At 35.4% G+C, this 14,113-nt stretch overlaps 1 protein-coding gene across 18 annotated transcripts in view; it reads right to left on the bottom strand.

The window, feature by feature from the left end:
• The window catches only part of KIAA1328 (KIAA1328 ortholog), a 348,897-nt gene that overhangs the window by 328,215 nt on the left and 6,569 nt on the right, over window positions 1-14,113 (bottom strand). For 6 of the 18 annotated variants that reach the window (XM_072732240.1, XM_072732239.1, XM_025996992.2 and 3 more), the window contains exons 2-4: window positions 13,394-13,429; window positions 12,563-12,702; window positions 1,433-1,527 (exon numbers count right to left, since the gene is read on the bottom strand). In XM_072732240.1, coding sequence (XP_072588341.1) covers window positions 1,433-1,527; window positions 12,563-12,702; window positions 13,394-13,429 — 271 coding nt within the window. Of the gene's footprint in view, window positions 1-1,432; window positions 1,528-12,562; window positions 12,703-13,370; window positions 13,531-14,113 lie in introns of all 18 variants that reach the window. The other 12 variants (XM_072732235.1, XM_072732238.1, XM_072732237.1 and 9 more) reach the window with 5 other exon arrangements.

The raw sequence follows: 14,113 nt of genomic DNA, 5'->3' as shown, positions 1-14,113 counted from the left end.
ACAAAGTATGCATTATTCCCATATATCTGCATATTAATAGTAAAGTAATAATCGAGTTTCTAGCAATATCAGCAAATTTATACTAATACTAATCTTACTAACCTTATAGTAACAACCTGACTCTCTAGCAAGAAACTAGCATTTTGCTAAGAAAGCAGAAGGTTGCTGAAACCAAAACAATATGCTCTAGTATTTCAGGTATCCTCCAAGCCTTGTAACTGAAATAAAATAGATGAGTTAGGACAGCAATGGCAAAGTCAAACCAATGGTAATAGTTTTTCAATGCCATCAAGCATATGTAAGGATATCCACACCATCTACTTGGTAAAAAGCCTTGTGAGAAAATCATCTTTAAATACAGAGGGTAAAATGTTTTCCCAGTACAAAAAATACTATTTGAAGTGAATGAAAAGTCTACTTCAGAGACTAGAACAGCCAAAGAATTCTAGAGAACGAAATTACTGCTCCTCAGGTGGCATATCAAATTCAGACTAAGGCATGTACTTTTAAATAGTCATAACATATATTCTAACCCTCAAAACATCATTGTTGTCATCTTTTAAAAACAATTCTATGATTTAGTAAGGCAATTTTTTAACTTCAATCTTTTTATAAAAGCTTCTACAAACATTATTTTAAGGTCTTCACATGAAATACATTTTGAAACACTTCATATAGTTATTTTCAATTAAAAATAAATAAAGAAAAGACCTACTATCTCTAAATATGCAATTCAATGACAAAAACTAGTACTATTTTAATCAACTTTTAAGTACGGCCTTTCCTTAATTTTGACTTTCACAACTTATATTAATACATTCCTCTATAGACATCTTCATCTATTAAGTATTTTAAGACCCCAAAACTGGAAGTAACATGGACAAAAAAATTACTCCAAGAGATATGCTTCATATACATCATTAATAAACTGGAACAGTACAACCAAGTAGCTATGAACTTAATCATTCTCAAAATTCAAAATCCCTTCTTTTGAATCCTGAAAGCATCAGTTAGCAAAATTACGAAAGACATTCTTGTGATGGACTACAGTAAAATGAATGTTCCCTTCTGTTTGGGTCTACAACAAAACCAAAGGTAATTGCTAGGACTCTAGTTACAACATATCAACCTACACTGACAGCAGAGCTAAGCTTCTACATTTTCCCTTTCGTTAGAGGACTGCTTCACATATGTGCACCAATTAACTGGAGAAATTAAATAAACAAGAAAATGTGAAATGGAAGTGGTTTGTTCTGGTGTTTCTTTCTTTTTTTCTACTTTTCTTTTTTTGGGGCCACAGAATACTTTTTTCTAAAAGTCTCTGCTTCCAGAAGATCAATGACACAATGACATCAAAACATAGTAATGTCTATTTTTAAAAATTGTTATATCTCTTATGTAATAATACATTTCATATAAGATTTTATCTCACCTGGCCAGTTCTTTAATTAAATTTGCAATGCGTCTTTTGTCTTCCAGACATAAATCCTTCAATGATGCACTCTTTATTCCTCCTCTGCAGAAATTCTAGTACAAAACAAAAGAAGCTTTTGGTTAACTTTTGCTAAAAACAATTTTTTAAGACTTTTTGAGAAATCTCTTAAAATTAATACAGGAGGGGGGCTCCTGGTAGGCTCAGTCAGTTAAGCATCTTCCTTTAGCTCAAGTCATGATCCCGGGGTCCTGGAATCAAGCCCTGCATCGGGGTCCCTGCTCAGCAAGGAACCGGCTTCTCCCTCTCCTGCTTGTGCTCTCTCTTTCTGTCTCTTTCTCTCTCAAATAAATAAATAAAATCTTAAAAACAAAATTAGTACAGGAGGTAAAATTTCTCAGATATCTTTTCTCTGTTGGAACACTCTTTACCTGTTTCATTCAAAACCCTACCATGATTTCAAAATAGGCTAAGGAACTGTCTGTCCAGCAGGAGACATCATAAAACTTACATAGAGAAACACATAGAGAAATTTTCATAAAGAACACAAAAGGCAGAAATGTCCCCACTTAAATACAAGAGAATATTAAGGAAACAACAATCCCTTGGTGATTATCACAAACAAACACCTAATGGAAGATATTAAGAACATTTTCTACGCTATACAGGCCCCAGGGTGCTTAAAAGTACATGAAGGTTGGCAGCAGAGGCACTGGTTTCTATGTTCTTGATATATCCTAAAGTTCATTCCAATCGGCACTAGATCAAAGAAAGAGTAATATCAGCCAACACATGACTAATGTTTACTGCATGTCAGGAACATTTTAAGTACTTTATACCTACTAACCCATCTCATCTTTACAACAAGGCTATTAAGTAGGTATTATTTCCATTTACAGTGAGGGTACATCTTGCCTGGGATTACAGCAGTTAAAGTAGCAGAATCAAGACTCAAGCACAAGTTCCAGAGTATGTGCTCTCAACCACTGAACTATCTCATCTCTTGTGTTATAAAAAGTTCTCCTACTACTTGAACTTCATTAAGAAGGGTCTTTAAAGAGATGCCTGGGTGGCTCAGCGGTTGAGTGTCTGCCTTTGGCTCAGGGCGTGATCCCAGGGTCCGGGATCGAGTCCTGCATTGGGCTCCTTGCGGGGAGCCTGCTTCTCCCTCTGCCTGTCTCTCTCTCTTCCTCTCTCTCTCTGTCTCTCTTGAATAAATAAATAAAATCTTTAACAACAACAACAAAAAAGAAGGGTCTTTAAAGCAATGAAACTCAGGGAGTCACAGGAAAACTAGAGGTAACATGTAAATGGAAGGAACCCTTGGCATCTGTACAACCACAAAGTAGGTTAGTCCAAATTCTTCAGGTAGCCAAGGACAATCCAAGACCTCTAAAATGAGTCCTGGAAATACTGATAGCCAAAGATGGGAAAGACAGGGGAGAAAAAGGAAATGGAAAAAAGGAGATGGTAAAAAAATAAAACAAGTTTGATTTTGGATATGGTCAACTTAAGATGCCAGAAAGATAGCCATATGGAAATGTTCTGGCAGGAAGTTGGAAATGTGGGTCTAGCTCTCAAGTCAGAGTAAAACATAAAGATTTAAACTTCAACCATAAAGTATTATGGATGATATTTAGATTTTTATTATTTTCTTTATATGTCTGTTTTAGTTTTTTTTTAAGTTAAGAAATTAGTTTTTAAAGATCATCTATGAATCCAAGATAATAAATTAAAATTGGTATTTGAAAGGACAAGAAGAGAATCAGAAGGATATAATATTGTGGCAGGAAAAAATGTTTCAAAAAGAATACAGGGTTAACAGTGTTAATGATCAAAAAAGCTACACAGAATGTGGAAAGAAGTCATTCAATTTGGCAATGGGAAAAGTTGCTGAAAACACATGAGAAGACATGTGAGTGGTGGTGCAGCGAGTAAAAGAACAAGAGAAACTCTTGCACATGAGCAAGAATTTCGGCAGCATTATGTTTAACAGAACATCCTTGAAAATACAAATGTTTGTCAATTAGAGAATAAACTATAGCATATTTACACAATGGAATTCTGTAGGAACTGGTTGTTACGCTATTTAGTGACTCTCATCTTCAAACCTACCCTTCTGAGCCCTCGGGTGTGGTGCTGTGGCTCAGACCCTAGAAAAGTCACTTCTCCTTTGCCAGATGACTCTGTTAAAATCTGCCAATAGGACGAACTAGAGGGAGACCAGAGGTTTAGAAGAAAAGACACAGTCCTTCCTCTTCACATCTTGTTCCCACTAGTGTCACCTCTGCCAGAGTGTGCCCTGGCAAGGACAGTTGATTCCTGTCTGCAATTTTCCCAGCCTTGGCAGAACCAGGCTTTAGCATGTCTCCTTGGGACAGCAGTACCAGTTAGGCTGGTTCCCAATCAGCAGCAGTCCAAGTTCCAGCTGTAAAGGGCCTCTCCTCCAAGCTTCTAAGTTTTAATAAATCCAATTTGCTCTGGCTATCTTCCTAGTCCCAGAGATGGGAGTTGTTTCTTGAAGTTACTACCTATCATGATATCTTAGTGTTATTTTTTTCTTTCTTTTTTTTATTTTTTATTTTTATTTTTTTTTTAATTTTTATTTATTTATGATAGTCACAGAGAGAGAGAGAGAGAGGCAGAGACATAGGCAGAGGGAGAAGCAGGCTCCATGCACCGGGAGCCCGATGTGGGATTCGATCCCGGGTCTCCAGGATCGAGCCCTGGGCCAAAGGCAGGCGCCAAACCGCTGCGCCACCCAGGGATCCCTCTTTCTTTTTTTTAATAATAAATTTATTTTTTATTGGTGTTCAATTTGCCAACATACAGAATAACACCCGGTGCTCATCCCGTCAAGTGCCCCCCTCAGTGCCCGTCACCCATCCACCCCCACCCCCCGCCCTCCTCCCTTTCCACCACCCCTAGTTCGTTTCCCAGAGTTAGGAGTCTTTATGTTCTGTCTCCCTTTCTGATATTTCCCACTCATTTTTTCTCCCTTCCCTTCTATTCCCTTTCGCCATTATTTATATTCCCCAAATGAATGAGAACATATAATGTTTGTCCTTCTCCAATTGACTTATTTCACTCAGCATAATACCCTCCAGTTCCATCCACATCAAAGCAAATGGTGGGTATTTGTCATTTCTAATGGCTGGGTAATATTCCATTGTATACATAAACCACATCTTCTTTATCCATTCATCTTTCGATGGACACCGAGGCTCCTTCCACAGTTTGGCTATTGTGGACACTGCTGCTATAAACATCGGGGTGCAGGTGTCCCAGTGTTTCATTGCATCTGTATCTTTGGGGTAAATCCCCAACAGTGCAATTGCTGGGTCATAGGGCAGGTCTATTTTTAACTCTTTGAGGAACCTCCACACAGATTTTCAAGAGTGGCTGCACCAGTTCACATTCCCACCAACAGTGTAAAAGGGTTCCCTTTTCTCCGCATCCTCTCCAACATTTGTGGTTTCCTGCCTTGTTATTTTCCCCATTCTCACTGGTGTGAGGTGGTATCTCATTGTGGTTTTGATTTGTATTTCCCTGATGGCAAGTGTTGCAGAGCATTTTCTCATGTGTGTGTTGTATCTTAGTGTTCTATTTGCGGTTTCTGTTCTCCAGCACCAATTTAGCAAGTCTTTATATTAAATATTCTCAGTTAAAAAAAAATGACTAAACTCTGACTGAAGTATCTGTGAAATGAAATGACATATAGTGGGTGACTGGGAGCTCAGCTGGTTAAGCGTCTGACTCCTGGTTTCAGCCCAGGTCATGATCTCATGTGAAGTGAGATCAAGCGTTGAGTCAGGCTCCACACTTAGCAGGGTGTCTGCTTGAAGATTTTTCCCTCTGCTCTTCCCCTACCTCTTTCTCATTCAAATAAATAAATAAATCTTTAAAAGAAAATAGAAATGACATATAGCTATATAAAACTTAAGTAAATCTCATGAACATAATGTTAAGCAAAAAAAGCAAATGATGCAATACACATAGAAGGAGCTTATTTATATAAAGTTCCAGCATCAGGCTCCCTGCATGGAGCCTGCTTCTCCCTCTGTCTATGTCTCTGCCTCTCTCTCTGTGTCTCTCATGAATAAATAAATAAATTTAAATAAATAAATAAATAAATGAATAAATAAAATTCCAAATATATATAACACCGAACATTGTTTAGAAACCAATTATGTATTTAGACTATATTGGACAAAGGTTGGTAAACTACAGCTGCAAGCCAAATCTGGCTCACTATTTTTGTAAATAAGGGTTTATTAAAACACAGCCATGTACATTCATTTACACATCAACTTATATATGACTCTTCACACTACAGTGGCAGAGTTGAGTAAGTGAGACAGAAACCACATAGTTCACAAAGGCTAAATATTTACTACCTGGCCCTTTACAGGAAAGTTTGTCAACTCTTAGTATTTAAAAAAAAAAAAAAGAAAGAAACATAAAATTCAGGATAGGTATTACCAAAGTAGATGACACAGTAAGGGAAGGACATATCTCTACAGCCACTTGGCTTATGATAAAATCATTGCAATTCAGTGGGGAGAAGAATGGTCTTCTCTAGAAATAGTGCAGACCAACAGACTGTCAGTATGGAAAAATGAACTGAACTAACTTAACACCATACCCATACTAATTCCTGATGAATAATGGATTTCACAGTGAGGAGTGAAACAATGTGGCTTCTAAAAGAGAGAGAGAACCTGCTATAAAGAGTGTAGTTGCCTAATAGCCTCACCTACCTAACTACTATCATACCTTTTGGTCCACTGTGGTGGTCACACCACTGCCAATCACTAGAAACACCAGAGGTACTAGAACTGAGCCATTGTTTGATATGACATCCTTAAAGAACAATATTCACTCTGGGGTTTCCCATTAGCCTGAAAGACAGTACCTCAGACCACAAGACAGTATGAAGTGTGAAGTTTTCCCTAGTCAATTTTTCTTCTTTCTTTCTTCTCTCACAGATGCCAGACCTATAATAAAATCCTAAGACTCTCCTTGTCTATTCCTGTTCACTTTACTCTCTATCCTATGTCAGTTTTTCCTCTATTAAACCTCTTCCATTTTTACTTTCATCTTAGTACCTATTTCCCAGAAAACTTGAGTTGACATCATTACCATTCTGAAAACCTTAATGAATTAAGGACCTAGCTATTGAACATCAATGGCTACAAAGATCACACACAGAAAAACCACAAAGACGTCATGTTCTCTGAAGAAAAACATACACAACATCTACTTTTGAGAGAAAAATGCATATGCACATACCCTCCTAACACACACATCATTTCTAGTTTTGCAACAAAATAAATACACATGTACACAACCCCTACATTCCACCTCCAGGCAAAAAGGAGTAATAGGAACCACACTTACCCCAATGCCTAAAGCAAACAAAAAAACTAGCAAAATATATGATAAAGCAGTTCTTAAATGCTGGACAGCAGGCAACACAGGAAAGTGATCATTGAAAGAGGGGAACCAAATAAGGCAAGCCATGTAATTATCCTAGCTAAACTGCTTCTGGAATTTTCAGGGTGCATTTTGGGGAAACCCAGATGGGAGTACAGCAATCTCCCCAAGTTGAGAAGATAAAGCTGGGAGTCCAGGACAGCCAAAATGTCTAGAGTTTGAGGAACAGAGTAATGGAGAGGATAGAGCTGCATGGAATGAGAGCTCTAGGGATCTGCAGATGGTTCCCTGCACATCAACCACCAAGTACTGGTGAGCATTTGTCTATGAGGAAATCCACCAAAAGCCAGGGAAAGAACAACTCAGAACATAATAGTTTCCGTAGCTAATGCAGTGCCAGGAATAGTCCATGTTCCAGCCAGTCAAAGTGGAAAATCTCATAATTTAAAGGGGCATCAGAAAGAGTCCTTCAAAAGGGCACTGCCTACTGTTGGCAAAATTAGCCCCATATTAAAAGCTGCCTTGGTGTTACCTTTAAAAGTTTAAATCCAAACTTTAAAAAGATCAAACTACTCCCAAATAACTTAGTCTCAGAAAAAAAAGCTCAATTAATTATAAAAATATAAAATATCGAGAACTCAAAAAAAAAAAAAAAAGCAGCATGATCCATACTGCCTGGGGGCATCCAATAAAAAACAACCAGGCAGGTAAAGAAGCAGAAAAATACGATATATAATTAGAAAAATTACTCAATTAGAAAAATTACTCAATTTAAATCTCTCTCTAAATAACTCAGATGATAGGGATGCCTGATGTCTCAGTGGTTGAGCGTCTGCCTTCAGCTCAAGGTGAGGTCCCAGGTCCTGGGATCAAGTCCCACATCGGGCTTCTGACAGGGAGCTTGCTTCTCCCTCTGCCTGTCTCTGCCTCTCTGTGTGTCTCATGAATAAATAAATAAATAAAAGCTTTTTAAAAAAACAACTCAGATAATAGAATTATAAATAAGAACATTAAAATAGTTATTTATATTCCATATGTTCAAAAAACTAGAAGACTAACAGGTTAAGTAGAGACATGAAATATATAAATAAGAACAAAAGATCGAAGTTGAACTTCTAGAGATAAAAACATAGTCTTATATAAAAAATATACTGAACAAAAAAAAAAATATACTGAACAAGATCAGTGGCAGATTAGACATTGCAGAAGACGATTAATGATTGAAGACAAAGCAATATAAACCATCTATAGATAAACACACAACAACAACAACAAAACTGGATAAAAAAACGGCAAGAAGCTGTGGCAAGTAGCCTAATATTTGCTTCAAAATATGTCCTCAGAAAAAGATGAGGGGACATAATATTTCAACACATTATGGCCAAATATGTTCCCAATTTTATGAAAACTACAAACTCTCAAATCCAAAACAAATTCCAACTAAAGACACATTTAGAAAATTAGTTCAAGGCATACTATAATCAAATTGCTTGAAACTAGGGATAAAAGGAAAATCCTAAAAATAGTTTAAACTCACATACTAAACATAAAAGAATAAAAGGATAGCAGACTTCTCAAAAACAGTGAAACCAGGCAACAGTGCAATGACATCATTCAAGTACTAAAGGGAAAAAAAACTCTCAACTGAAAATTCTATAGCCAGTAAAAACCAAAGTGAAACAAAGACTTCATCAGACATACAAAAGCCAAAATATCCATTTCCGGTGTACCTGAACTATAATAATGTTACAGAAGTACTTTAAGCAGATGGAGAAATAACAAGGATATCAAATGGAAAACAAGTGAAAAGGTAAACCACATGGGTAAATATAAAAAGGCTTTTATTGAAGGGCACCTACATGGCATAGTCAGTTAAGCGACCCACTCTTGGTTTTGGCTCAGGTCATGATCTCAGGGTCATGAGATCGAGGCCCACATCAGGTTTCCCGCTCAATGCAGAGTCTGCTTGAGATTCTTTCTCCCTTTCCCACTCATGCTCTCTCTCTAAAATAAATAAATCTTTAATAAAAAATAAAAATAAATAAAAGACTTTTGTTTAATTATTGAACCTCTTTAAAACACAACTGAAATAAAAGGAATCCAAATCATAAAGGGAGATATATCTCTATTCACAGATGGCATAATTATATTTAAAAAAAATAGTAAGAAATTCACCAAGAACTATTAGATTCAAACTAATAAGTGAATTTAGACAGATTGTAGGATACAAAACCAGTAGATAAAATCAACTATATTTCCATACACTAGCAACAACCCAAAGATAAAACAATTCCATTAATAATGGCATCAAAAATATAAAATACTTAATATTTAGAAATAAACTGAACAAAAAGAACACAAGATATGTACACTTAAAACTATAAAACACTGCCGAAAGAAATTAAAGAAGAATACATAAATGAAAAGCTATCTCATACACCATATTCAAGGACTGGAAAAATTGGTACTATGTAGAGTACTCTCCAAATTTATCTAAATATTTGCTGCAATTGCTATCAAAATTCAGTCTGACCTTTGAGAAGAAATCACTAAGGTGATTCTACAATCTCTAAGGAAATTGAAAGGATGTAGAATAGCCAAAATCTTTAAAAGGAAAACCAAAGTTGGGGATCCCTGGGTGGCTCAGCAGTTTAGCGCCTGCCTTCCGGCCCAGGGCATGATCCTGGAGTCCCGGGATCAAGTCTCAGGATCAAGTCCCACATCGGGCTCCCTGCTTGGAGCCTGCTTCTCCCTCTGCCTGTGTCTCTGCCTCTCTTTCTCTGTCTCTCCTGAATAAATAAATAAAATTAAAAAAAAAAAAAAAAGAAAAAGAAAAAGAGAAAACCAAAGTGGAGGACTTACATTTCCTGATTTCAAAACATAATCCCAAACAGTAATTAGCTTGGTATTGGCATAAAAATAGAAATGTTAATCAATGGAATAGAATTGAGAGTCTACAAATTAACACTTACATTTACGTGGTTAACGGATTTTCAACAAGGGTGGCAGAGCAATCAAAGGGAAAAGAATAACCTTAACAAATGATGCTGGGACAAGTGGATATCCAAATGCAACAGAACAAATTGAGCTACATACAAAAATCAAATCAAGATGTATCAAAGACTAAATGTAGTACCTAAAACTATAAAACTCATAGAAGAAAATATTGGTGTAAATGTTTCAGAACTCGGATTAGGCAATGAGTTTTTAGATATGACAGCAAAGCACAGACAACAACTGAAAAAAAATTGATAAACTGGACCTCGAAATTAAAACTTTCATGCTTCAAAGGACACCAATAAGAAAGTGAAAGACAATGCACAGAACAGGAGAAACTATTTGCAGATCATATATCTTATAAAGGATTTGACAATGGAATGTATAAAGAACTCTTAACTTCCATAAAAAGACAACCAATTGAAAAGGATCTGAATGGACATAGCTCTAAAGAACATTATATATAAATGGCCAAGAAGCACATGAAGAAATGATTATTATAAGTCATTAGGAAAATACAAATCAAAACCACAATGAGATACCCCACTTCATACTCTCTAAGATGGCTATAATAAAAAAGATAGCTATAAAGTGTTGGTGAAAATGTGGAGAAACTGGAATCCTCATTCATATATTGCTGATAATATATAAACTGGTATGGCCATTTTGGCAGTTCATCAGAAGGTTAAACAGAATTACTATATGACCCAGCAATTTTACTTCTAAGCAAACAACCAGGAGAATTGAAAATATATATCCACACAAAAACTTGTATGTGAATGTTCATAGCAACATTATTCATATAGCCAAAAAAACCTAACAACCCAAAAGTCCTTCAACTGGTGAACAGATAAATATACACTCAGCCATAAAAAGTAATGAAGTAATAATACAGGGTACAACATAAATAACTTTGAAATCGTTATGTTAAATGAAAGAAGACAGCCACAAAAGGCCACATATTATAGGATTCCATTTACATGAAATGTCCAGAATAGACCAATCTATAAAGACTGAAGTAAATTAGTGGTTGCTAGGAGCCAAGATGAATAGAAAATGGGAAGTGACTGCTAATGCATATGGAGTTACTTTCTGGGGTGATGAGAATGTTCTGGAATTACACTGTGGTAATGGATCCACAATTCTGTGAATACATAAAAAAAAATAATGAATTGTACATTTTAAGATGGTAAATTTTATGATATGTCAATTACAGGTAAATCTGGGGGAAAAAAGGAGTTACTATTAAAGCAAAAGTAACAACAATGTATTGGGGGTTTACTTATAGAAGTAAAATATATGACAATATCACAAAAGTCAAGACACAGACTATTATGGGCACCGGGGTGGCTCAGTGGTTGAGCATCTGCCTTTGGCTCAGGTCATTATCCTGGGGTCCTGGGATGGAGCCCTGCATCAGGCTCTCCACATGGAGCCTGCTTTTCTCTCTGCCTACGTTCCTGTCTATCTCTCATGAATTAATAAATAAAATATTTTTTAAAAAAGACACAGACTGTTGAAAGGTCCTCAAAATTATAGGCAAAGTGGAAAATAACTTAAAATAGGCTGTGTTAAGTTAAAGATATATAATTCCCAAAGTTAGTGAAATAGCCCAACAAAGAATTATAGTTAACAAGCCAACAGATTCATAAAAAATATGATGGACTTAATCCAAAAGAAGGCTATTCTTCAATATAAAATATACCTTTTATGAGAAAACATTTTCAATTTTGATAAGATCTTGCAAATTCAACTACTATTCATATCCCAGTATAAAGTGGGTACAATGGGGATACAAGTAACAAACTAGGCCTTTGGGCAAATCACAGTTAAATCCCATAAACTACTAAACATAATACTCACTAACAAACTAAATATTGGAAATGTCATCAAGAACATGAACCAGGGATTGAAAAGCATTTTCTAGAAAGGGGTTCAATAGTAAATATTTTGGCTTTGTGGGCCAATAGCACTATGGCAGCAACTCTACCATTAGAATACAAAAGCAGCAATATTATTAAAAGAATAAGCGTGACTGTGTTCCAATAAAATTTTATTCACAAAACAGGCAGCCAGCAAATTGGGCCTATAGGTCATAGATTGCCAAACCCTGATTTAACCTTAACAAAAAGTAAAGTAAAACAAACCTATCAGATAAAGCACATGTAGCAAAGGAATGCACAGATACTAATACAAAGGTAAATAAGAAGAGGAAATCGATGACTGGGCTATAAAGAGTCTTTATGATACTTTTAAAGTGAAGGAAATAATAATAATAATAATGCAGAGAAATTTTAACAAAGTTTCTTTCTTATATATAAAGGTTTATCCATCATCATCTAACAAATTCACAAGAACAAAAATCATAAAGCACACTTAATAAAAGAAAAAATGGTTGTCAATTTGATTTACTAACTTCACATAGATCAGGATGTAGGTCTTTTGAGACATACTAAGAAAATAATTTTTTTTTAACTAAGGCTTAAGGCAAGCCTAGACATTTTAGAACAAAACCTCAAGTATCCTAGAATCCTCTGTACCTTTTAAGATTGCTTGTAGATTATCTAACATTCTTTCTTCTACCCTTACCTATGGGTAACTGGTCAGCACAGACAAATCACTTATTAGTCAGCATTTATAAAGATTGGAGAATAATGACAAAAAAAAAAAAAAAAAAAAAAAAGGGAAATTACTGACCTGGTCATCTACTGAATCTCCTGCACCTTTTAAAGACTCCATGGAGACTGAAGCAGCAGTAACCCTGGAAGTCTTAAGTTTAACATCAGCTTTTGGACTTAACTTGTGTCTTGATTTCGTACTTTCTTCTGTAGAAATTCCTAAGGATTTACATCAAACAAAATATCAAAATTATACTTCATTCTCTTAAATTCACCCCCATGAAGCTCTTCCCTGACATCCTTCTATATGCGATCTGATGGGGAAAACTTACTTTATAAACTTCATTTTAAACCTCTTAGTAAATAATGAATCATGAGAAGTTTATGTTTTGAATACATTTAAGATTCAATTGAAATATTTTCAAAAGGTGATGTGAAAATTTATTAGTCACATTAAAAACAATAAATTACAACATACAATACATACCTTAATTAAAGGAAATGAAAAACCTGATTTTAATTTAATTAGGGTACCTTCAATGGCTCAGTTTTACTATTCATTTAGTAATAACCAGGAAGCTTTAAAGAGTCTATCACATAAACCTTATATCAAGAAGTTTCCACATTTTTCTTTGAAATACAAATTTAGGCTATTATTCATAATACAAAAAATAAGAATCTCTTGCTTTTTAAGAGATGAATATTCTATAATTCATCAAAAGCTCACTTGCCTGACCAGCCCCTAAAATAAGGCAAACCTCAGTAAGGTGTAACCACATTATTTTTTTAAATTAGTTTCCAATGGTTTGTTCTGCATCTAATTATACCTGCAAAGTGGTCCTACTGCTTTATTTTCTCCTGACACTTAAGAGGCAGAGGAAGCTTACCAAATTTATACTGAAGATCATACCTGGAACATAGACTATTGATTGTTCTTCATCAGAAACTATGAAGAAGGACATGAAGGAAAATACTAGAAAAGATCATCCAATATCCAAACGCTGCCTCTATTCTGTACTTCTGTTATAATTCCTAATTTCTTTCGACCTGGGAATGTATAACAAACTTTTAAAAACAAAACTAGAAAGGAATACACGTGAAATAAAGGTAGCAAAATTAATAATCTTTTAAAGTTCATCTTTACATATTCACAATTATATGTTTTGTAAAATTTTTGGAAGCCCTATTCCATAAAATTTTTATCCATGCTTATCACAAGTGAGATACCCTGCCCTACAAATTCTGTTAAGTTCCTTTCATTTCCTTTCCTTTCATAGACAAGGATTTAAATGCTCGAATTTGATTATTATTGGAGAACCAACAAGTTATTTTATGTATGAATAAATAATTTCAAAATGAGCTTTGGCTTTGAAGAACACTGTTTGAGGGCAAGTCAATCATGCAAACACAAAGGTTTTATTCTTCTGCAATGCATTTGTGAAATGTCCCAAGAAAACCTACTATTTAACAAGTGGAAGAAATTTAACTTTTTTTTGGGGGGGGGCGGGTAGGGAGAGAGAATCTTAAGCATGCTCCATGTCCAGCGTGGAGCTCAAAGTGTGGTTTGATCTCACAACCCTGAGATTAGGATTTGAGCCAAAATCAAGAATCCAACAATTAACAGATTGAG

The sequence above is a fragment of the Vulpes vulpes genome, chromosome 13 (genome assembly GCF_048418805.1).
Source record: "Vulpes vulpes isolate BD-2025 chromosome 13, VulVul3, whole genome shotgun sequence".
Lineage (NCBI taxonomy): Eukaryota > Metazoa > Chordata > Mammalia > Carnivora > Canidae > Vulpes > Vulpes vulpes.
Note: the sequence above shows the minus strand (reverse complement) of the source record. Positions and strands in the feature narration are given on the sequence as shown.